This window comes from Hypanus sabinus, chromosome 2, assembly GCF_030144855.1.
Source record: "Hypanus sabinus isolate sHypSab1 chromosome 2, sHypSab1.hap1, whole genome shotgun sequence".
In the NCBI taxonomy this organism is placed as follows: domain Eukaryota; kingdom Metazoa; phylum Chordata; class Chondrichthyes; order Myliobatiformes; family Dasyatidae; genus Hypanus; species Hypanus sabinus.
The window spans coordinates 200,511,543-200,538,137 of NC_082707.1; the positions used below are offsets into that span (position 1 = coordinate 200,511,543).

Consider the following 26,595-nt stretch of genomic DNA (forward strand, 5'->3'; position numbering starts at 1 on the left):
CTGTCAGAATGCTCTCCAAAGTACAACTATACAAGTTTTTGAGTGTATTTGTTGACATGCCAAATCGCTTCAAACTCCTAATAAAGTATAGCCGCTGTCTTGCCTTCTTTATAACTATATCGATATGTTGGGACCAGGTTAGATCCTCAGAGATCTTGACACCCAGTAACTTAAAGCTGCTCACTCTCTCCACTTCTGATCCCTCTCTGAGGATTGGTATGTGTTCCTTTGTCTTCCCTTCCTGAAGTCCACAATCAGCTCTTTCATCTTACTGACGTTGAGTGCCACGTTGTTGCTGTGGCACCATTCCACTAGTTGGCATATCTCACTCCTGTACGTCCTCTCGTCACCACCTGAGATTCTACCAACAATGGCTGTATTGTCAGCAAATTTGTAGATGGTATTTGAGCTATGCCTAGCCACACTGTCATGGGTGTATAGAGAGTAGAGCAGTGGGCTAAGCACACACCCCTGAGGTGCCAAAGTGTTGATCATCAGTGAAGAGGACGATCTAGTCCATGCAAAATTATTAATCTGTCTCATCCCATCAACCTGCAAATGGATCATAGCCCTCAATACCCCTCCTATCCAAGTACCTATCTAAATTTTTCTTATATGTTGAAATTGAATCCAAACCCTCCACTCCCACTGGCAGCTCATCCACACTGACACCACCCTCTGAATGAAGAGAATGCCACCCTCCCATGTTCCACTTATGCAGTTCACCTTTCACCCTTAACCTGTGAACTCTAGTTCAAGGCTCACCTAATCTCAGTGGAGAAAGCCTGCTTACATTTACCCTATCTATACCCCATCATGGTTTTGTATAACTCTATCAGATCTCCCCTCATTCTCCTACACTCCAGGGAATAAAGTGCAAACCCTTTCCGAGTTGCCCAACAAGTCAGGTCCTCAATTCCAGCAAGCATCTTTGTAAATTACCTTACCCCACTAAGTTCAGAAACTAAGCAGATGGAGACCGTTAAGAGTATTTTGATAGGATACCATGTAGAGGTGGCTGTAGCTGGAGAGGAGATGGGTGGTACGAGTGCTCTCGGTCAAGAATTGCTTCTGATGCAGTGCAAGTCTCAGCATCTGAGCTGGTTCCAATGACCTTGGCGGTGACCTTGACTTTTGAGAAGGTGTTTTGGAAGAATGCCTAAGTTTCTGTTTGTTGCATAGAGTTATGGAAAGGTACAGAATAAAAGTAGGCACTTCACCCCATTGGGTTCACACCAGCTACGTTCAGGAACAGTTACTATACTGAACCATCCTGAACCAGTGTGGACAACTTAACTCACCTCGGTTACAAACTGACTCACATTCAGGACTCTACAACTCAGTATTATATATTTGTTTAATATTGTTTACACAGTTTGTCTTCTTTTGCATGTTGGTTATTTGTCAGTCTTTGTTATTTATAGGTTTTCATAACTTCTATGTATTTTTTAAAAATTTTCTTGGACATGCCTGCAAGACAATGAATCTCAAGGTAGTTTATGGTAACCTATATCTACTTTGATAATAAACTTACTTCAAGTCAAGTCACTTTTTATTGTCATTTTGACCATAACTGCTGGTACAGTACATGGTAAAAACAAGACAATGTTTTTCAAGATCATGGTGCTAGATGAAACAGTACAAAAACTACACTTAACTACGTGAAAACAACACAGAAAAATACTAGACTACAGACCTACCCAGGACTGCATAAAGTGCACAAAACAGTGCAGGCATTACAATAAATAATAAACAAGACAATAGGCACAGTAGAGAGCAGTAAGTTGGTGTCAGTCCAGTCTCTGTGTATTGAGAAGTCTGATAGCTTGGGGGAAAAAACCGTTACATAGTCTGGTCGTGAGAGCCCAAATGCTTCGGTGCCTTTTCCCAGACGGCAGGAGGGAGCAGCGTTTGTATGAGGGGTGTGTGGGACCCTTCAAAATGCTGTTTGACTTGCGGATGCAACGTGCAGTGTAAATGTCCATAATGGTGGGAAGAGAGACCCCGATGATCTTCTCAGCTGACCTCACTATCCACTGCAGGGTCTTGCGATCCGAGATGGTGCAATTTCTGAACCAGGCAGTGGTGCAATTGCTCAGGATGCTCTCAATGCAACCCCTGTAGAATGTGATGAGGATGGGGGGTGGGAGATGGACTTCGCAGAAAGTAGAGACGCTGCTGGGCTTTCTTTGCTATGGAGCTGGTGTTGAGGGACCAGGTGAGATTCTCCGCCAGGTGAACACCAAGAAATCTGGTGCTCTTAACGATCTCTAGCGAGGAGCCGTCAATGTTCAGTTGGGAGTGGTCGCTCCGTGCCCTTCTGAAGTCAACAACCATCTCTTTTGTTTTTTTCACATTCAGAGACATGTTGTTGGCTCTGCACCAGTCTGCTGGCCGCTGCACCTCCTCTCTGTAAGCTGACTCGTCGTTCTTGCTGATGAGACCCACCATGGTCGTGTCATCGGTGAATTTGATGATGTGGTTCGAGCTGTGTGTTGCAGCACAGTCATGGGTCAGCAGAGTGAACAGCAGTGGACTGAGCACACAGCCCTGGGGGACCCCTGTGCTCAATGTAATGGTGTTGGAGATGCTGCCTCCGATCCAGATTTTGAATGATCAGACACTCATTTTTTACTATCCTTCTCTGACCCATTTCAGAATAAGAATCTGATTTAAAATCATTGGTGTATGCCCTGAAATTTACATATAAAATTAAATAGGTCGTACAAAAAGAGGAAAAATGAAAAACTGAGCTTGTGAGGTGAAGTGTGACATATTCTCTCCACATTAATCAAAGTAATCTAAATCCTGCAGTTTTAACATTTATTAGCCCACAATAAGTACTACTTATTCCTATGCCAAACTAATTTTAATGACAGCATTTTATAGACAAATATTAGATCTTGATCTTTCCATTTGTTTCTATTACTTAGGTTTTAATTTGTATAGGTTGCAAAATTTTAGCATTCAAGGGCTTTGGTTGAGTAACCTGCAGATGTCTAATGAGTTAGTGAGACAACGATAGGACAACCTCTGATCAGCAGGGGATGTGATGGTTTTCTCCCCCCTCCCCCTTCTCTCATTTTCCATTCCCCAGTCTGGTTTTCCCCTCACTCTTCTCTTCTCTTCACCTGCCCATCTCTTGTGCCCTACCCCCCTCCCTTTCTTCCCTGGTCCAGTGTCTTCTCCTATCAGATTATCTTTTCTTCAGCCCTTCACCTTTTCCACCTATCGCCTTCAGATTTCTTACTTCATTCCCCCTCCCCCACACACGCACCTTCTCCCTCACCTGGTTTCACCTACCACTCACCAGCTTATATCCCCTCCCCCCCAGCTTCTTATTCTGGCTTATTTCCCCTTCCTTTCTAGTCCTGATGAACTGTCTCGGTCCAAAATGTCAACTGTTTATTCCTCTCCATAGATGCTGCCAGATTTGCGGAGTTCCTCCAGCATTTTGTGTGTGTTGCTCCAGTTATGACAACTTACTCTTGTGCTTTATAAGATTCTTTTCCAGAAGTGATGTGAGAAACTGCACACCCTCACCTCGAATAATGTAACTCTCTATCCAATTGGCATCAGGCCTCCTGATTGATTATGATCATTATGAATTGTGTGTTTGCAGTTTATTTGTGAGACTATTAGCCCTGACACCGTTAATTTTTCAATAAAGGATTATACCACCTTTGAGAGATATTGACTGTGTGGCATTGGTAAAATGTCAGTTTAGAACTGCTCTGCTCATTAGTTTCAAAGGAGAGTTACCTTGTTTTAAGCTCTTTATTAGACAAAGAGAATGGAATTTCATACAAGCTTATCTCAGGTATGAGAGCTGTCAGTCATTAAGATTCATGGGATCAGGTAGATTTTGTTTCTTGCTAATTATTTTACAGGGCTCTGATGCTCTGAGTATATTCTGGGTGTAGGTGACGGTTCTGAGATTTGTTGATTCATGTGTCAGACAAGGGGATTGTTGGATAAGTCAGCATTTGTTGGCCAATCATAAATTGCTCTTGAAAAGTTGCCGTTGAATTCCATCCATGAACGATTGCAGAGAAGCTGCTGCTTGGTAGGATTTAGACTCAGCAGAAATGAATACCGATTATATACACTTAGAGGACATGTTATTAGTTATACCTGTACACCTTGTATCTAATCAGCCCTTCATGTGGCTACAACTCAATGCATAAAAATATGTAGGCATAACTAAGAAGTTCAGTTTTTGTTTAGATCAAACTGCAGAATGGAGGAAAGATATGTGATCTCAGTGACTTTGACCATGTTGGTGCCAGATGGGGTTGTTTGAGTATCTCATAAACTGCTGATCTCCTGGGATTTTTGGCACAATAGTCTCTAGAGTTTATGGAAAATTGTGTGAAAACCCAAAAATATCCAGTAAATGGCAGATCTGTGGGCAAAAAAACTTGTTAATGAGCGAGATCAGAGGAGAATGACCAGACTGGTTCAAGCTGACAGAAAGGCAATGGTAACTCAAATAACCACACATTACAAGAGTGGTGTGTAGAAGAGCATCTCTAAATGCACAAGACATTGAACCTTGAAGAAGATGGTCTACAGCAGTAGAAGACCACACTGAGCCCTTCTTCTGTACCTAATAAAATGGCCATTGAGCATATTTCCAAGTTGGTGAGTTGTATGAACTGAAAGAGAATTTACATGCAGAGGCATGCTCATGTACAGGCTGCTATTGGTGTTAGAGATTCCAAATTTGACAGGGACAGTCTGAGAACTGTATGTAAAATCTTGTATGCATCTTGCAAATGTTGCATGCTGCATCTATGATGCACTAGTAATGGGAGAAAATGATTTTTGTGATGGTGTGTGAGGCTCTTATTCAATCCAGCTGACTTCCGAGGCTGTGTTAACCACCTTGACTTTGCTTGGAATTGCCATCATTGAAGTTAATTTGATTTTAATTCATCCTTAGGTGCCGTAGCCATGGCAGAGTTTATAGTCGAGAGCACTGGAATCCTGAGACTGGATCTTCGAAGGAACAGTATAAGAACTGGAGGTCTGATGGCCCTCACTCTGGCAATGAAACTAAATAATTCTTTGGTCCAACTGGATTTGGACAAGGGACCAATGGGCGAGAAAGTAAGTAGATACAGAAGAGTTGGTCATTAAGTCATTTAGACCGGAATTAGTACAACTATAAAATTCACTGACCATATCTGGATTGATGCTATCAGTTGTTATTCAAGGACCAAATAAGAACAATGCAATTTTTTGGTGAACATCAACTGTTTATTCATTACTGTAGATGCTGCTTGACCTTCTGAATTCCTCCAGCATTTTGTGTGTGTTGCTCCAGTTATGCCAACTTTCTTTTGCACATTTTAAGATTCTTTTTTGGGAGTGATGTGAGTTGGCACAAGGTACATTGGTAAAATTCCTGGGAATGTTTGAAATGTGACATGCTGAGTTTCTTTTCCTCTTATCTCTTTCCTTTTCAACTGATTTTATTCCTGAATCTTGTGACTTGACAACATAGGTGCTATTCAAATGATACAAGTTACTTTGGGCATGTACCCCAAAAATTTCATGTTTGTCTGATTGTTAATTCTGAACTCCAGACCCACCTTCCATCACCCATTTTGATGATGAGCATTCTACTCGCATTGTAGCTGGCTAATGTTAGTTTCTAGTCCCCACGTCTAGTCACCAGGATGAACCTGCAGGTGCGTGGCTAGTTGACTGGTTGTGGAGATGATGTTTGCTATAGTGTAAGAGTCAAGGACCAGAGAGCACAAACTCACAATAGAGGAATGCCCATTTAGAAGGAATCTCTTTAACCAGAGTGTGGTGAATCTGTGAAATTCATTGCCACAGATGGCTGTGGAGGTCAAGTCATTAAGTATACTTAAAGCAGGAGTTGATAGATTCTTGATTAGTCAGGGTATCAAAGGTTATGGGAAGAAGGCAGGAGAATGGGGTTAAGAGAGATAAAATTAGCCATCATTGAATGGCAGAGCAAACTTGTTTGGCTGATTGGCCTAATTCTACTCTTGTTTCTCATGGTCTTATGGACTACAGGGAAACTTGAAATACTTGGATGATTTCATTGCAATTGTGAAAGATGTATCTTTTTTAAAATCTGACGATGGAATAATTCTATTTGCTTTCAAGTTAGAAAGTCAATGTTGATGTACTATTGCTTTATACTTATTGCCAAGCGGGTAGGGAAAGAAGTTAGAAACTCCATGACTTGGTGATGTTGCAATGTAACTGAGTTCTAGACCAATACATCTTTCTGGAGAAAGTTAATAATAATATTTGTAGAGCAGTGGTTCCCCAACCTTTTTTTGGTTACCACCCTCTTGGCTCCCAGCACACATCCCCAGTGCTCTCCTCTTCCTTTCTGCCCATTACATAAAAACTATGAAGAATTTTGATTTATGGTGCACATTGAAAGAAAATAGTAACTGCAAGTACAGAGACAAATTATTAGTCAAATCTATTTAAAGCTACATATTTCTTTAATTACTGTAAAAACTATTTTCATCAATAATTTGAGAGCATACATCAGTAGTTCAAGTATTCACTACTTCTTTGCTGTTCTACCTTTCAATGAGACAGATGAGCTTGGTGCAGCAATATCAGCTTCTCAACATCAGGCTGAACGTCACTCAGAAGGAGTCACATCCCCACGTTCAGCAACTTGCAGTCTGTTTTGTTGCTTTGAAAGAATTTGGACAACTGTACTAAAACCACACTGCATTAAACAAAATGTTGGAAAGACAATAAAGAACGTCTTGACTTTCTTTCACACTGCATGATAGCTTTCAGAATTTCTTTCTGCAACCAAAAGTAACAAAATCAGTCCTTTGTCCATCCTTCCTTTTAATTCCTTATTACAAGTGTTCAGGAATTGATTTATTACCTAATCTGGAATCTGGATTGAGAGAAGACCCTGAAATTTCCTGAAATTTCTCTGACATATCTTTCAAAGTTTATGATGGTGCTGGTGAAGCAGCCCAGCAACTACTTACTAGCAGCAAATAAAACAAAGAATACTTTACAAGAAAAGTGTTATTATTAGAACTACGGTAAACAATCACTCCAAACATCCGAGAGGTGAGTGAAGGCAAGGCTGAGTCGAGAGTCGAAGCATGTGAGTGTGAGGCGAGATTGAGGCATGTTTGAGGCAGTCAGGATAGGAACAGTGAAGCGTAGTCGGACCAGAAGAGAGACAGATTCGAGGCCTGTCGACCTAAACTGAGAGTGAGGTTTGATCAGTCTAAGTGCCAAGCCAATTTGGAAAGGTCAGCTGCTGGTTGAAATGTGGCAGTAGGGTCCAGACCTAGTGTGTATCAGTGTGACAGGGCCCAGGTCCTAGTCCTAGTCTAGTGCAAAGATTGAATTGATGTTTGAACAATTTAAATGCCAGTGCAGATGGATTGAAAAGGCAGGGTGTCTGGACAAGAGGCGAGGGTTGGCAGGTTCTGCTCATTCCTCCAAGGCATTTACTCGGCTCTGCACTGAACTGAGGGTGAGGCTGCAGCCTGCTCTGGCTGTTCTGGGCTTTGTGTCTGTGGACACATCTTTGTTCTGAATGCTATTTGCTTACTTTTATTGTTTACTTGATTTGTTTTTTTCCCCTCTCTGCACATTGGGTGTTTGATGGTCCTTTTTTTGAGTTCTTTTGGGTTTGTTTGTTTTGTGGCTGCCTGTAAGAAGACAAATCTCAAGGTTGTATAATCTAGGCATACTTTGATAATAAATGTACTTTGAACTTTGAAATTTTTGTAGCTCACCCAGATGAGCACAGTATACTTGACGATCATCATCTGGTATTTGTTTCTTTTTCAGCTTAAAGACTCAGAAATTAGAAAAAAGGTTGCAACAGTCAATGATGCACTTACTGTAAATAGGGTTAACTTGGACAGAAATGTGGAGACAACTGATTTGACTATGATGAAATCCACATCATTTCCTTGCAATTGAAGATTGATTTCATTAAACTCTGTGAATAATTCTGACAAATAAGCAATGTCATGCCTAATATTCTTGAGTTAATTACTGAATGAGGCATTCAAGTCTTTAAAGAATTTTATCACAGTTTCAAAAAGCACATAGAAGCATTTCAGGCAAATTCCTTTTGAGAGCCATCTGATTTCTGTGCACAACAGCAAGCATTCAAATTATTCATAATTCTCAATACAATGTTCTTGAAATACTCGTAAATTGAGAGCATGGGACTTAATTTTGTTTACCACTGTGATAACAGTATTAATGATTTGTGTAGCCGACCACTTAGGTTTTTTCTGTGACAAGATGTTGTCTGTAAATTGCACAGTGAATGGTAAATATTATGGCGAGCATTTGGTCCATAATGACAGACAAAGAAGCTCGTTAAACTCATCAACTGTTTTATTTTGATATACACAAAAACAGACTGGGCACCATGACTCAGAGAGAGAACAGGTCAGACAGGAGAGGTGACCATCACTCACCCCAGTTACAGTTAGGGTGATCCACAAATACACATGTGAATAACTGCATAACCTAAGCTAAAATGCAACAATAAATGAATCTGAACTTCCCACCATAATCCCAGCAAAGCATTTTAAAACAAGAACAACAAATAGTGTTGGTCATTAGATATTCAGGGCCGGCTGTCGACCATGCCCTGCTCCCCAGATTATCACATTATGTTAGGTGTTGCTTTTTTCACAAAAGTAATAACCTTGTGGTAGTGTCTTGTCATTTTGCCCAAGCAAGAATGTTGGTGAGTAAAATGTCCTGGTCTTTGAAAAATTCTCAACTACCCAAAATATTGACTCCCCCCCTTCATATCTGTTTCGAGTCCCTTTGCAAATAACAATGAACCACGCTTTCATCTTTTATGAAACAAACATAACCAAGAAGCAACGATTCACTGACTGTCAAATTTGACTCATGCAACTGCACGGTCAATTCTGTTGTCCCAAATGTGTCTTCCCCATTCTCAGACATTTCATCTGTTTGTCTTTGGTCTGGTGACTTGTGCAAAACTGTACTTAGAACCTCCAATACTCCTGGCAGAATCAGTTCTTCTCTAATTGTCTGGGGCTTTCCAGTTTTAGCACTGAGCAATGAAATGTTGTACGAAGCCTGCAAACCATCACTTTTGTTGTGAAGTGCTGGGAAATATGTTTTTAAGTGTTTTCCATTTCTGAATGTTTTTATACAGTGACTGAAAATAAGCCAAGTTGTTGATTGCTTTATCAGTAAGTATTCTCTTTCAACGTTCAAGGAGCATGGATGATTTCACTGCCTCATTGAAAAAAATTTTTCCACACAGCACACACATGGGCTGCTGTTGGTTGCTTAGAGCTGGTATAAATCTGTATTTCAGATACTTCATACTGTACTGACTACACTTCTTTTTCATTTAGTCTACATCTGCCGTTATCACTATGGATTAACAACCATGGTCAGTCGCCCATTGTATAAATCTGACCTCAAGTGATACGATCAATAAAGGGCAAAGTTATGAACTCATTATAGCTCAAGCAAAACCTGATTCTCTGCCTGAAGTTGCATAAAGTGGGCAGCAATATCTCAGCTGGGCCATGGGCTAGAGAAATGCAGTCAAGACAATTCGAAAGGGCAGTTTCAGAATCTTACCCCATTGAATGCTGAACCTCAATTCACAGGAATTGCATCTCTGCATGATTACAGTATAGGAATCATAGTAGCTAACACTATTCTACAGTAGTAATTGGTAATAATGCATGGGCCGGGCCCAGAAATAGCACAATTTCTTCAGTCCAAATTTCTCAAGATATGCCAAAGACAGAAGTGTCACATTGCTTTTCAACAGCTGTTATACACCTGGAGCAAAGTTTCAGAGAACGGTGGGTTGGCCAGAGATGAGGTGGTCATGTAATCATTGTAATCAATTATGAGGCATTGAGGATCAGGTACTTATAGTAAGTAATTAATTTCTTAAATTAAGCCTGTAATCTCTCAGCTGCCCTTTTAATACCAAGTGCCCACCCACCATCCCCCTTTATCTTTATTCACCCCTTAGAAACTCCCATCACCCATGGAGTGGGGGGGGGGAAGGGCAGAGGGGACATGAAATCATCAACTTTGGCACCTTCTGTTGTAGAGGGAGAGCTATAGTGACTGGTGGATTACCCCAATGCTACTCTGTAGTGAATAGACACAGGCACATTGGCTACTTTGATGCTATTATCTTATCAATTTCATTCACCTATTGTTACTGATTAACAGCTTTTATTCTTGGTTAAATATTATGAGCACTAGAGGTCTCCTTTGTATGAACTAAGATGGAAGGTCATTATGCTTACCAGTAATTAAAGGGTGTGTGTGTGTGTGTGTGTGTGTGTGTGTGTGTGACCTATTTGAGAAGGTGTACAGGAGTGAGATGGATCAGCTGGTTGAGTGGTGTTGCAACAACAATCTTTCACCAAATGTCAGTAAGACCAAAGAACTGATGTGGACTTCAGGAAGGGGAAGGCAAGGGAAGACACATTAGTCCTCATCAAGGGATCAGAAATGGAAAGGGTGGGCAGTTCAAGTTCCTGGGTGTCAACATCTCCGAAGGCATATCCTGGGTCCAACATATTGATTAAACTACACAGAAGAACCATGGCTGTATTTCATTAGGAGTCTGAGGAGACTTGGCATGTAATAAAAGACTTCCAAATTTCTACAGATGTACTGTGAAGAGCATTCTAACTGGTTGCATCACCATCTGGTATGGAGGGGTTACTACTCAAGATCAGAAAAAGCTGCAGAAGGTTGCAAGTTTAGCCTACTCTATCATGGGCACGAGCCTCCTCAGCATCGAGGATATCTTCAAAAGGTGATGCCTCAAAAAGAAAGCATCCATCATTAAGGAACATCATTACCCAACGCTTGCTCCATTCTCATTTCTACCCCAAGAAGGAAGCACAGGAGCCTGAAGACATTCACTCAACATTTTGGGAACAGTTTTTTATTTATTGAGATGCAGCATGGAACAGGCCCTTTTGGACCTTCAAACCACGCTGCCCTGCAGCCCCCCAATTTAATCTAAGTCTAATCACAGGACAGATTACAATGACAGACTAACAGGTACATTTTTGGAATGTGGAAGGATACCGGAGCATCAGGAGTAGTCCCATGTAGTCACTGGGAGAACGTACAAACTCATTACAGGCAGTGGTGGGAATTGAACCCAGGTCACCTGTACTGTAAAGTGTTGTGCTAACCACTACGCTACCGTGCCATCAGATTTCTGAAATGACAATAAACTCATCTCCACTCCCACCCTATTCTTCTTTTTTGCTCTCTTTTTCTCCACTTATTTGATATATATTTATAATTTTGTATTTTAATTTGTTTTTGATAGATATTGCAATGTACAGTTGCTGCAAAAGAACAAATTTCATGACATGTGCCAGAGATATTAAACTCGATTCTGATTCTCTCTACAACTGTTAACCCCCTTACCAATCAAGAGTCTATCAATCTCAGCTTTAAACACACCCATGAGCATGACTATACATTTCTCAGAATTGCACTTCCCCATGACCTCCTGGTGGACTTTTATGAGCCATGCTCCTGTCAATGAACCAAAAAGACCATGCAACTCCATTTAGAGAGTATCTAGATGAAAAAAAGCAACAAAAAAAAAGCCTCTTCCTAACCAATCAGATTAAGGAACTGATGATGTCTATCACAGATTGAACCAGTTAGAAGAGTGTATTTAATGTCATCGGGAAAGAGTGCAAAAGAAACTGTCAAAATGAGAAAGAAAATTAATATAAAACCAACATAATTAAAAATATCTCCAATAATAAAACTTGTGGGACTTTCTGTACTTGTCTAAAGTTAATTTTTGGAGGTTACGTGGCTCTTTTTAAGACTTATCACACTTGCACTGGAAGTTACTTTTCCTAATGTGATTATTTCATATGGTTTAGGATCTTCATGTCATCTAGTGTGTGTGGATGGTGATTTAGATAGTTGGAAGCCATTTCTGTACAATTTCAGAGCAGCACACCATCTCAATTCTTGAATTCCATGTTTAAGTAAACAGATATCATCATGGGAAGTTCCTGCATGATTTTCGCATAAATTTTGCCAAATTCTGTAACTGCATCCTTATCTTTAGAAAAATAACCAGCCAGTATCTGCAGTTCCATCTTACTGTGGAACCTACCTGCATACAAATTAAACTCATAGGGAGGCACACTATAAAAACAGGCTATTCGGCCCACCAAGTCTATTCTGACTGTAAATGTACTTATTTAGAGATACTGTGCGGAATAGGCCCTTCCAGCCCCTCGAGCTGCATTACCCAGGATAGTTACAGTGACCAGTTAACATACCAACCGGTATACCTTTGGACTGAGCACCCAGAGGAAACCCACACTGTCACCGGGGAACGTACAAACTCCTCACAGGCAGCAGCGGGAACTGAACCTGGGTCACAGTACTTGTGGTAGTTAATAGTGTTATTCCTATGCTACCAAGTTAGCCAATCCCAAATGGGCGGAGTTCACATATTATACAAGCAGCATTGTTAATAAAGTTCAGTTGAATAGCCTGCATGCTGGCCTCCTGGTGTGTATGCTGCACTTCCCCTCAATATTGAACACAACAATTCTGTAAAGCATTGTGCTGACCATTACACTTCCATGCCACACCATGACAATCATAACTATCTCAGGAGCACTTGCATCACACCTTCAAACTCCAAAATAAATAAATTAAATATAGATAAAATCATATTTTTGATTTGTTTAAAAGGCATACTAGGATGACCTTTCTGTGGTTTTTGAAACCAGTGCCTATTGCATGCATGAGTTTTGACTTGCTGTTGTTCTCCCAGTTGACCCTATTGGAGTCAATAGGAACAAATAATGGAAGGGCCCAAAGATGGAGTGGGGAGACAAATGATACTCGTGCATGCGAATAGCACTGGCAACCAATGTTCTCATGATGATAAAACTATCTTTGGACAGAGGTATCAGAGGTAGCTGCTTTTTTTTTTAACAGAGTGGTAAATGTTTGGAATGCACTCCAGGATTGTAGGCTAATACTAGGTTGGTACAACAGGGGCATGTGAAACACAAGAGGTTCAACAGATGCTGGAAATCCAGAACAACACACATAAAATGCTGAAGGAACTCAGAAGGTCAGGCAGCATCTATGGAAATGAACATACAGTTGTCGTTTCAGGCTGAGACCCTTCAAAAGAACTAGAAAGAAAGGGGAAAATGCCCGGACAAGAAGGTGTGAGGAGGGCTAGGAGTACAAGCTGGAAGGTGATGTGTGAAGCCAGATGGGGAGGGGAAGGCTATGAAGTAAGATGCTAGGAGGTGATAGGTTAAAAAGGACTGGGGAAGGAATATGATAGAGAGTGAGTGATGGGAGAAAAGGAAGGAGGATGGGCACCGGGATATTTCAAAGACTCTAGGATAGACATGTAGATGTAGGATAAATTCAACAGGCCAGGCAGCACCAATGGAAAAGAGTGTAGTTGATGTTTTGGGCTGAATGAATTTCATTCATTCACTTGTATTGATTTCTAGCAACTGCAGGTTTTCTCTTGTTCCTGACGTAGGATAAATGGAGGGTTATGAGCGTACAGGAGGGAAGAACTAGACTGATGGTGGAGGAGGATTGTATAGGTGGGCAGAGCATTGTGGGCCAAAGGGTGCTGCACTGTTCCACTGTATCTTCTATCATATATTCTTCATAAGCTTGCTTTCCCTTTCCTCTAAAGTACTTCAACTGCTCTTTTCATACTACCTCTTCATTGCTGCCCTAAACACTAGTGGCATAATGGGCAAAGAAGGACCCCCCCTCTCTGGCAGTATTCAGGGCTTTGTTCATCATGTCAACAGCTTCCTCTCGGTTTTCACTACTGTCAGTCACACAAGCTCTGTTGGAGACTCAGGAATGCTATCACACTCAGGTATAGAAGGATTCTTCATCGCTGGTTCTATAACAGTTTTGGCATCTACCCTTTGATCTATTTGGAATGGGTGACTATGACTCCAGCCAACATATCTCTCTGGGTCATTGAAGCACACAAGCCTCCAGACCCAAGACAAGGTTGTGGTCCTCTTGGAGGTCTTCTCATACATCAGAATAATTTTACAAATAATATTTTGAACAGAAAACAAAGTCTGTGCTGTACAATTTTTGGCTTGGTATTTACAATTGATATTTTTCAGTATTTTTCCATTTGGAAGTTGAAGCATGTCAATCTGTATTCTGGGGTTCCCTCACCTCCTGCTTACAGTCAATACATCTGAAGGTCTAAAATTCAGCTTTGGCTTTAAACTGGAATGTTTCTCTACAGAGTTATAATGGACTATGTTGCAGCAACTCAGTGAAAATACAACAATAGCTCTGAAATATTTTGTCCAATGTGACCTCTAGTGGCTCCAATTTCTTTCTCTGCAACTGAGAATGATGAGCCCCACCCAGCAGGCACCAGGGCATACCCTCAAAATTAACTGAAGACTGCAAATGAATTAGAATATGATGCACCCCACAACGTAGCTATAACCATATTGCAAAATAAACTGAAGTATCTACCTTAAATACAGTATACAAACAACATATCACATTTACACACCCCATTACTAACGAAATGGAGCACTCTGAAGTGTATGGCAGGAAAGGTACCATAAAGCCAACTCATTGGAAGAATATACCTACAAGGGAAAATGCTATGTTAGATCTAGTCCTGTGCAATAAGACAGGTAAGATTAATGATCTTGTAGTCAGGGATCCCCTTGGAAAGAGTGATAACAGTATGATTGAATTTTGCATACAGATGGAGGATAAAATAGTTAGATCTAAAACTAATGTATTATGCTTGAACAAGGGAGACTACAATGGGATGAGCGAGGAGTTGGCTAATGTGGATTGGGAACACAGGCTATTTGTAGGACAGTTGAGGAACAGTGGAATACTTTCAAGATATTTTTCACAGTGCTCAACAAAAGTGTATTCCAGTCAAAAGTAAGGACAGTAAGTGTGGGGAGAGCCAGCCTTGGATAACTAAGGAAATAAAAGATAGTATCAAATTAAAAGCTCATGTACAAAGTCACAAAGAGTAGTGGGAGACTGGAGGATTGGAAAAACTTTAAAAACAACAAAGAACAACTGAACAAGAAATAAGCAAAGGGTATGAAAGTAAATTAGCACAAAATATAAAAAATATAAAAACAGATAGCAGAAATTTTTATAAATATATAAACAAAAGTCAACGTGGGTCCCTTGGAAGACAAGAAGGGGAAATTGATATTGGATGATTAGGAAATGGTTGGGGCATTGAATGATTATTTTGTGTTGGATCTTCACAGTGGAGGATACGTCTAATAGGCCAAAGAAAGATGTTATGGACGAAATGGGAGGTGAGGACCTGGATAAAATCACTGTCACTAAAGAGATAGTGATGAGCAAACTAGGGGGCCTGAAGGTAGGTAAGTACCCTGGACCTGAGGGGATGCATCCCAGGGTGCTGAAGGAATTGGCAGAGGTTATAGTAGACTCATTGGTAATCATTTACTAAAATTCTCTAGACTCTGGGCAGGTCCCAGCGGATTGGAAGACAGCAATATCATGCCACTTTTTAAAAAAGGATGTAGGCAAAAGATGGGCAACTATAGGCCTGTTAGCTTAACATCTGTAGTTGGGAAAATGCTTGAAGCTGTCATTAAGGAAGAAATAGTGAAACATTTAGAAAGGAGTGGTTCCATTGAACAGACGCAGCATGGATTCAGGAAGGAAATGTCCTGTTTGACAAACTTACTGGAGTTCTTTGAGGATATAATGAGTGCAGTGGATAGAGGGAACAGGTGGATGTTGTATACTTGGATTTCCAGAAGGCATTCAATAAGGTGCCACCAAAGAGACTTATAAATAAGATACAGATGCATGGAGTCGGAGGAAGTGTATTGGTATGGATAGTGGATCGGTTAAACAATAGAAGGCAGACAGTTGGTATAAATGGGTGTTTCTCCAGTTGGCAGTCAGTGGTGAGTGGAGTGCCGCAGGGTTTGGTGCTGGGCCTGCAGCTGTTTACAATTTACATTGATGATTTGATGATTTGGAAAAGGGGACTGAGTGTAACGTAGCAAAATTTGCTGATGACACTAAACTGAGTGGAAAAGTAAATTGTACAGAGGATGTGGAGAGTCTGCAGAGGGATATAGATAGGTTAAGTGATGGGCAAAGGTCTAGCCGATGGAATACAACGTTGGTAAATGCAAGATCATCCACTTTGGAAGGAATAATAGAAGAGCAGATTATTATTTAAATGGTGAAAGATTGCAGCATGCTGTTGTGCAGAGGGACTTGGGAGTGCTTGTTCATGAATTGCAAAAAGTTGGCTTGCAGGTAACAACAGGTTATTAAGAAGGCCAACGGAACGTTGGCCTTCGTTGCTAGAGGGATTGAATTCACGACCAGGGAGGTCATGCTGCAACTACATAGGGTACTGGTGAGGCCGCACCTGGAGTACTGTGTGCAGTGTCTCAATACTTGAGGAAGTATATAGTAGCTTTGGAGGCAGTGCAGAGGAGGTTCACCAGGTTGATTTCAGGGATGAAGGGGCTAACCTATGAGGAGAGATTGAGTCACCTGGAACTATACTCTCTGGAATTCAGAAGAGTGAGAGGGTATCTTATAGAAACATACAAAATTTTGAAAGGGATATATAAGATAGAAGTTGGGAAGTTGTTTTCATTGGTAGGTGAGATTAGAACTAGGGGACATTGCTTCAAGATTCAGGGGAGAAGATTTAGGACGGAGATGAGGAGAAACTGTTCCTCCCAGAGAGTGGTGAATCTTTGGAATTTTCAGCCCAGGGAAGCAGCTGAGGCTTTTTTCACTAAATATATTTAAGATACAGTTAGATAGATTTTTACATAGTAGGGGAATTAAAGGTTATGGGGAACAGGCAGGTAGATAGAGCTGAGTTTATGGGCAGATCAGCCACAAACCTATTGAATGGCGGGGCAGGCTCGATGGTCCAGATGGCCTACTCCTGCTCCTATTTCTTATGTTCTTATGTAAAAAGTACTTTGAGGGCTCATCATCTCACTCAGCGCTTGTGCATTATTACATCATATTCAGATTCAGATTCAGATTCAAAGAAACGAAAAGGAAAAGACTAGGAACAAGCTATGTCCTCTCACCTGCCTCACCTGAAAATGGTTCTTGTTACCCACTATAACTCCCCTGCTGTTATTACACCACTCCCTAATCTGACTGCATATCTGGTCCTCTATGTCAGTAGCTATCTCAGTGGTCTGTTGTGTAATCCCATCAAAGTAATTGCACCATTGTTATTTTTGCGTTTCCGCATCCACTCGGTGCTGAAGGTGACTGACTTAAGCTCTGGCTCTGTTTCTGTTGTGACTGAAAGGTCCTAAGTGGAGTCCACAGACAAGGTCGCAGGTGGAGGAGCAGGAGATTTAGGGACATAGATATCTTCTATCCCTTCAGCTGTTTATGTATGGCTTTTGCATGTCCTGCCTTAGAAAAGGATTCAAAAAGAGGAATGAAAACAGAATTCTGCTCTGTTCAGCCTGGCTGAAGAACGCAGCACATGTCCTATGCTCACAGCAGTTTCTGTTTTATCTGATGGGACATATTGCAATCTCTTATTATGTTAACTATATTACAAGCACAACCACACACCTTATTATGTCAACTGAGGTTGCTAAATGTTTGCCTGCAGAATATGTCCTGTCCTCTCTTTTCTTTTCAGCTGTTTGCAGTCCTCCGTGGAGGCCATATCCCAATGCTATTATTACACATGTTTTCATTTGCCATGGTTTCTTGCAGCTGTACCCTACGTCTTAATGAACGCACAAGCCAACCGCCACTGTCCTCTCTGTTAAACAAAAAAAAGGACTTATTGAATTTAAGTAATTACAGTTCTCCACTTGCAGTTGCCAAGCAACCTAAACTCTGAACAATTAGATTTGTAGCCCTCCCCAAAGACTGCTGGGATATTACCAGCAGTTAAGCAACAAGCTGACCCAATAAAGAGAGCCCCAGGTGAATTCCTGAGATCAAAATAAAAGGAAAAGCCAGCTTTGCTTTACAATAGTTTAATTAGTCAGACACAAAATTATTTCTGTACAGATCTAGAAAGATACTGTTAACCAGTATTTAAGTACTGTTTGATCAGTGGAATGTTTATATAACAGTTCATGCAGCGGTCTAACATTACACAAGGTACCGGACAGTTCAGTGATTGCCTTTTCTCTAAGCACAAACCACATCACTTGGCAAACTTTGAAGCACATCATATTGAATTAGAGCATTCATTTCCAATGACATTCAGCTGTATTAGATTGTAAAATCCAGTGATTCTTAATGATTCAGATAACTTTTGCATGCTTCCCCATTCCCAAATCCTATAGCTGTGCATGGTGAAGATTTCTAAGCTCTTATTAACGTGATAGAGCAAAGTTATTGTAATCCAGGTTTGGGGCAGTCGAAGTTTGACTTTAGACATAACTTAACATCATTTGATTGAAACCACTGAAAATTCATTGTCCTTACACCCAATCACCATTACTTTATCACTTCCTGTCAATCACCTTATGTACAGACATTCCTGTTCCCAGCGTCTCAATCTATGTATATGAGCTATCTTGTGTATTTATATTTATATATAGTGTTTTATTTTGTTTGTGCTACATCGGATCCAAAGTAATAATTATTTTGTTCTCCTTTACAGTTGCGTACTGGAAATGACATTAAACAATCTTGAAACTAAGGATATCTGCCCCTCACTCAAATTTGGATTTTCTTCAAGATTAGCAATTTGGGCCCTACTTCTTCTCCCCCTTCTGCTAATCCTTCATTCTCTTAGAACTTGGAACATAGCACAGTAATGCCCCTTCAGCCCACAATGTTGTGCCAAACTACAAACGTAATTAAATTAGTACCTCCATCATAATTGTCTCCACAACCACTCTAGGCAGCACTTTCCAGACACCCACAACTCTCAGTAATTATGAAAATTTGCCCACCCATCTCCTTTGTTTGAACTTGTTTCCTCTCATTCAACCTGGGAAAAATATGTTGCCTGTCTACTCTACCTAGGTCTGTCATAATGTTATAAACCTCTATCAGTTCTCCGCTCATCTTCCACCATTTCAGTGAAAACAAAATAAATTTGTCCAACCTCTTTTAGCTCATGCCCTCTTATCCAAGCAGCATCCTGGTATAACTCATCCGCACCCTCTCCAAATCCTCAACATCCTTCCTATAATGAGATGACCAGAACTGGATGGAACACTCCAGATGCAACCTTTATCAATCATCCTCATCAACTCAAAGATCTCAGTCGAGTCAGTAAGACATGACTTGCTCCACATAAAGCCATTAGTAATTAATCCATTTCACTTATTCATAAATCTTATTCCTACGAATACTCTCCAGTAACATCAGTCTATAGTTTCCAGGATTTTCCATATTTCCCTTCTTGGATAATGGAAGAACATCAGCTACTCACCAGTGCTTCAGTACCTTATCAATGGCTAATGAGGACTGTGATATTGGTCAAGACCTTAGCAATCTCATCTCTTGGCCTTCTGGGTAATACTTGATATATCCCATCAGACTCTGGGAACATCTATCTTCAGTTGTGATGGAATGGTGGAGCAACAGGCATGATGGGCCAAATGGTCTTCTGCTCTTAGGTTTTATGGTTTTAATGATCTTTAAGGGACCTTACACTATCTTCTTCTATATCTCAAAATGCCCTAGCCAATTAGCACTGATCTCCCTTTCCTTGGCAGTAAATACAGATACACATCATTACATTTTTTTATATCCAATCACATATTCTCTCCTTTAAACTCAAGAGGTTCTATCTACTCCCTAGTTAACCTCTCTCTGTTGGTGTATTTATAAAATGCTTTGGGCATCTTTTATCCTCCCCGCCAAGGATTTGTCATCACTCCTTCCAGCTCTCCTAATTACCTTCTTCAATTCTTCTCTGGCATCTTTATAATCCTCAAGGGCTCTGTTTGATTTTAGCTTCCTAAATCTTACAGACATTTCCTTTCTGTTATAAATTCACCACCTCCTTGCACATTCAGAGTTCTCTTACCTTGTCATCCTTGTACTTCCTTCTGATTGGAACATGCCTATCTTCTGCTTTGTGCTGTTGGTGAGATGTGGACTTGTCAAAAAACAGATGTCCCCAATTACCTCTCCTGAGTTCCAACCGATTACTCTTGTAATTTTCCCTGCTCTATTTTAATACCATCCCACAAGGTCCATGTTTAACCTTTTCTTTAGCTTTCTTATAACTTGACAAATTGTGATCACTGTTCCCTAATTGTTCTCACATTGAATGGTTAATCAGATGGCAAGGCTCATTCCCCAACTCTAGGTCCACCAGGACCTTCCTTTTGTTGGACTATCTACAGTACTAGGCAAAAGTCTTAACATATATATATAGCTAGGGTGTCCAAGACTTCTGCACAGTACTGTATTTGTCAAGGTGGAGCAGAAAGTGAGTTTGTACATCTCGTGGAGACAAAAGTTATTGGGAATGGAAGGGTAGAGTACTGCAGGAGTGATGTGAGATAAGTGGCAGAGACGGATGCAGAGAAGGACACACCCAGCCCTGAGATGCCAGGCAAAGGCATTTCATTCCAAACAATTGGTTTATTGATCAGTACAGAATGTGTCTATGTTTCCTGCTCCCCTCTTTTTCCCTTTTCCCAACCATGATTCCACTCTCCCTGATCCCTTCCCACTCTCAGTCCACAATAGAGACCCATATCAGAATCAGGTTTATCATCACACACATATGTCATGAAAATTGTTTTGTTTTGTGGCAGCAGTAAAGTGCAATACATAAAATTACTACAGTACTGTGCAAAGTCTTATGCACCCTAGCTATATATATATATATATATCTAAGGCTTTTGCACAGCAATATTCATATCGATTTAGGAAATACTCCTGGATGCACATAACAAATTCAGCCCCATCTAAACCCCTTGCAGTAGGGAAGTCCCAGTCTATATTTGAGAAACTGAAATTGTCCATTAAATCAACCCTGTTTTTTTATTTCACATCTATCCATTAACTGTCTGCATTTCTGTATCTCAATGTCCCGATGGCTATTAGGGAATCTGTTGTTTAAACCCATCAGACTGATTGCACCTTTCTCATCTTTGCGTTTCCTCCTTCACTCGGTACTGAAGATGACTCGCCTAAACTCCAGCTCTGTTGCTGATGTGATTGAAAAGTCCCAAGTGGAATCTGCAGACTAGGTCACAGGTGGGACAGAATGTGATTGGTGGGATGAGCTGGGGGGGGGCATTTGGTATGATCTATCCCTTCCTTTGTTTATCCATGGCTTTTTTTATGTGCCCTGCCTCAGAGACTAGTTAGGGACAAGGTCTTGCAATATGTTCATTTGCTGTTTTGAGCAGTTGCGGACCAGTGATTCCCTTGAGATGGTGAGAACATCTGTTCAAGGAGATGTACTTCAGGCACCAACTATTGTACATATTCTTTGCCAACTTTGCAAATGTCTTTGACTTTATCAATCAAGAAGGGTTATAGAAATATCCTTGAATTTGTCTACCCCCAGGATTGCCATGTTCATTACAGCATGCATGCACCTTGTGAATTTACCAAGAGCCTTATCAAAGACACAATCACCACGCACATCACAGCCGAGCTAGGCTCCTCCACCACACCAAACTTTGTTCAGTCTTCTGTTCTGATGAAGGATCTTTGACCTGCAATGTTAACTCTGTTTCTCTTTCCACAGATGCTGCCTGACCTGTTGAGTATTTCCATTTTCAGCTATTATTTCAGAATGCCAGTATTTGCATTTTTTTTTTGGATTTCTTCCCTTTTTCTTCCTCACCTCCAATAACCAGAATGGAGCAGATCTACTGAATTATTTAACAAAACTGTTCTAACTTTGTTGGCTCCACACCCAAACCAAAGTTATCAAAATTACAGTAATCAATTTACTTAAGAACTTGCTATAGATGTTGATCTCTCGAATTCTCTCACTGGGCTATACATGAGGATGAGTTTGAACCTAAACATTTACAGTACTGTGGAAAAGTATTAGGCACATATATATAGCTAGCGTGTCCATGACTTTTGCACAGTACTGTATTTGTCAAAGTGGAGTGGAGAGTGTGTTTGTAAATCTGGTGGGAGCAAAGTGTGTTGGGAACGACAAGAGTGGAATGCCACAGGAGGGGTTTGGGGTAGATGCCAGAAAAGGAATACTGGGAGTGGGGGTGGTGCAGGTGCAGACATACCCAGCCCAAAGACACTAGGCAAGGACATTTGATTCCAAAAAGCAATATGCAGGCAAATATGTGCACACAATCCAGCCTGTCATTCAATTGATTGAACGCTAGAGGGCAGCACAGATGGGAGAGGCCAGTCCCCACCACTTCCAGGGTCTCCTCTCCTGAACTGTAGCAGCAGGCAAGCCCATAGTTTGAGGCCGAATCCTTGCTATAACCAGTTCCACTGCCACCTGTCTGTCAGGCCTGCATCATCTTGCATTATCAATGTCACACCACCTTTGCGGACAAACTCCAATTCCTCTGATGCCTTCATGTAGGAGGCAGCAACATGACCTGCACCCAGTCTAGTACCTCTGCCAACGAGCAGCTCATTGATGGGTAGACCTGCAGTACCCCCAACTCCTTGGAGTCCAGCATTGCCTTGCGATTGTTTAAAAAAAAGGGCATTTAACAAAGGAAAAAAACAACTTTGCGCCAACATCCCACCGTAACCTTGTGGACATACAATCAATCTGTGTATATAAGCTATAATATGTACTTACATCTATTGCTTTTTTAATCATTGTGTTCTTTAACTTATTGTGTTTTTTAATGTTGCATCAGTTCTGGAGTACCGATTATTTTGTTTTCCTTTACACTTGTCTGTTGGAAATGACAGACATTAAACGATGTTAAATCTTGTAACTTGATTTCAAGCATTTAAATCTGGAAACCAGAAGTAATTTATATTATTATGTCTGTGCCCGTGATCCAACTCAAGATAAATAGTTTAGCACGTTTTCTTCACGTGCCTAACAATTTATCTTCTACTAACTCTTTAAAAATAGGATCACTGAATTTCTGGAAAATGTTTGCTAATTTTGTTTTATAGATTCATAGATTCGTAGACGAGTACAGCGCAGAAACAGACCCTTTGGCCCATCTGGTCCATGTCAAAACCTTTTAAACTGCCCACTCCTGCACAAGGACCATAGCCCTCCACACCCCTACTATCCACATATCTATCCAAACTTTGTTTAAATGGTAAAATCAAGCTCGCATGCACTGCTTGTACTGGCAGCTCGTTCCACGCTCTCTCGACCGTCTAAGTGAAAGTTCCCCTCATTGTCCCCTTAAACTTCTCACCTTTCACCCTTAACCCATGACCTCTAGTTGTAGTTCCTCAGTGGAAAAAGCCTGCTTGCATTTATCCTATCTATAGCACTCATAATTTTGTATAACAACTAATTAGTTACTGCACACCTTTCCCTCAGAGTCAGAAGGATTGGATTCTGAGTCAGTCTCCAGGATGTAAGCACATAATTTAGTCTGATTCATCAGTGGGTTAGGGGGACAGGACTGCATTGCTGTAACTGCTCTGTGTACTGCTGCGGCATGGGGAGCATTAGCAAAGCCCTTCCACGAGGTGAAGACTGCAGCTGGGAACTCACAGTCCAGACATAGTAAAGGTGCAACAATACCCATCTTAAAGAAAGAGAAAGGGATAACAGAAGTATTACTCTCTTTCAGAATTCTCATTAACTGCCTCCGCTCTTCAACAATAAAAGAACACCTCTTCCGAGGTGGACATTTATTTCTTTATACCTCATTGCCAGCTGTTTTTCTGTCATCCAGATTTAATATGCAATTGCATGTATTTGCATATTAAAGGACTAATTAGCTCCTGAGAGCATGTGTGTGAGAGTGGTAATAATTAGTACCCTGGTCACCTGGGACTCATCTCTGGTGCATTCTTTGTAGAATCCTGTGCCTTGTGTTGCTCTCTTGGAGTTAGTGCTGACCATGTGCAGTTCGTAGTTGCCTTTGTTCCCAGGCGCTGAGGGGCTGTACTGCATCTGACTCCATGCTTGTACTTTTCGTCTCTTTGAAGTGTCTTGTCTGATCTCACAGAATGCTTGTCATTAAGCCAGATGCTAAACCTCTGGTATGCTATTACGGCAAATGAAAAAAAAAGACATCTTACTTTTGCTACTTACACCATGCTAAACAATCTCTGACAACCGAGAAAGCTTAACTGTACTCATTCCCGATATTGTATCCCTGCAAAATACTAATGTCTGCAATATCCGTTGGAGTTATTTTTAGCAAGACCTACAGAAATACAAAAAATTGTGGTGATGCCTGGAAAGCCAGAGTAACACATAGAAAATGCAAGGCTCATTTCTTAAATGGTTTGCTTGGTAGATGCAGTCATATAAACCATAAAGGTTATAAGTCTGTTACCCAGTGCATCTAGAGTTAATTGAGTAAATCCAAAGGGAACAGCTAGGGTTGAAGGGTAACAACTGTTCCTGTGCCTGGTGATGAGGGAAGGAGGTACGTGAGCCTTAGGTTCCACAGTACCAGGGTCAGGAACATTTATTATCCTTCAACCATCAGGCTCTTGAAACAGCAAGGATAACTCCATTCACCTCAACTATGAACTGGTTCCACAACCTATGGACTCACTTTCAAGGACTTCACACCACATGCTCTTAATTAATTAATTAATCAATCAATCAATCAATAAATCTATTTATGTATGTATGTATTTATTTATTATAATTGTTATTAATTTTTATTTGCACAATCTGTTCTTTTACACAGTGGTTTCTTGTCGGTCATTGTGCGTAGTTTTTCATTGGCCCTACGGTATTTCTCTGTTCAACTGTGAACGCCTGCAAGAAAATGAATCTCAGGGTTCTGTATGGTGATAGCAAATTTACTTTGGACTTTGAATATAATGCAAGTGCTCCTCAGATTGTCCCGATAAACTGGTTGGGGAGCTGTGAATATCAGGGATGGCAGTTGTGGGTTGGTCACAGACTTGGTATAATTCACCTATATTATAATTACATTTAAGTAACTTCTAACAAAAATGTGCACAATGAAAGAGGTTAAGGCCTGTCTTCAAGAAACATATCACACTTATATGTCAAGTGTGGGTGAGGTACTGAAGGAGTGGTGACATTATGTTCCTCCCTACAAGGAGGAATCAGAGTCCAACGTATATCACTGCCATTGTCGTGAAATTTGTCCTTTTGTGGCAGCAGTGCATTGCAATACATAGTCATAAAAACTATAACTTACAATAAGTAATGCAAAAAAAAGAGTAAAAGAAATACTGAGGAAGTGTTCAGGAGTTCAATATCCGTTCAAAAATCTGATGGTGGAGGGGAGGAAGCTGTTCCTTAAATGTTGAGTGTGTGCCTTCAGGCTCCTGTACATCCTCCTTGATGGTAGCAGTGAGAAGAAGGTATGTCCTGGCTGATGGGGGTTCTTAATGGTGGATGCTACCTTCTTGAGGCATCACCTTTTGAAGGTGTCCTCCATGCTGGGCAGATGAGTGCCCATGATGGAGCTGGCTGAGTTTTCAAATTTTCCAATCCTGTGCAGTGGTCTCTCCATATCAGATGGTGATGTAACCAGTTAGATTGCTTTCCATGGTACATCTGTAGAAACTTGTGAGTGTCTTTGATGACATACCAATTCCCCTTGATCTCTTAATGAAATATAGCCATTGTCGAGCCTTTGTAATTGGATCAATATGTTGAGCCTAGAATAGATCCTTAGAAATGTTGACTGCTCACCCTTTCCATTTCTGATCCCTTGATGAGGATCTCAACATACTCTTCGTGAAGTCAACAATCAATTCCTTTGTCCTACTGACATTGAGTGCAACGTTGTTGCTGTGACACCACTCTACAAGATGATCTATCTCGCTTCAGTATGCTTCCTCATCAACATCTGAAATTCTGCCAACAATAGTTGCGATGTCAGGCAAATTTATAGATGACGTTTGACCTGTGCCTAGCCACACAATAATGCATGTAGAGTGAGACAGGCCAATGGGCTAAGCACACATCCTTAAGGTGTGCCAATATTGATTGCCAGCGAGGAGATGTTATTTCTGATACACACTAATTATGGTCTCCTGGTGAGGAAGTTTAGGGTCTAGTTGCAAAGGGAGGCAGAGAGGCTCAGATATGGGAGCTTTTTTTTTTGATTAGAGATGATGGTCAGGGAGGAATCATAGAAGGAATAAAAAGACATGGAGTTGTGTAGCACTTTTAAACTCCAGTCTGTCAAAGTGTTTACCAACCAATGAACTACTCCTTTGAGTTATGACTTCAATATAGTGAAAGTGTCTGCAAAACACATGAATTCAGCAATGGAGAATTGAGCATTTTTGTGCTCCTTGTCAAATAAATATTTGCTAAGTTTCCAGGGAGAATACCTCAGGACTTAATGGAAATTTAGCTATTGAATCTTTTACATATTCTTGAGAAATAACTCCACCATGAACAGTCCCAAGCCCAAC

General features: G+C 40.8%; 1 protein-coding gene across 1 annotated transcript in view; it reads left to right on the plus strand.

Moving 5' to 3' along the window:
• The window catches only part of si:dkey-288a3.2 (protein phosphatase 1 regulatory subunit 37), a 306,412-nt gene that overhangs the window by 153,086 nt on the left and 126,731 nt on the right, over positions 1 to 26,595 (plus strand). The window contains exon 11 of the mRNA XM_059988169.1: positions 4,946 to 5,112. Coding sequence (XP_059844152.1) covers positions 4,946 to 5,112 — 167 coding nt within the window. The remainder of the gene's footprint in view (positions 1 to 4,945; positions 5,113 to 26,595) is intronic.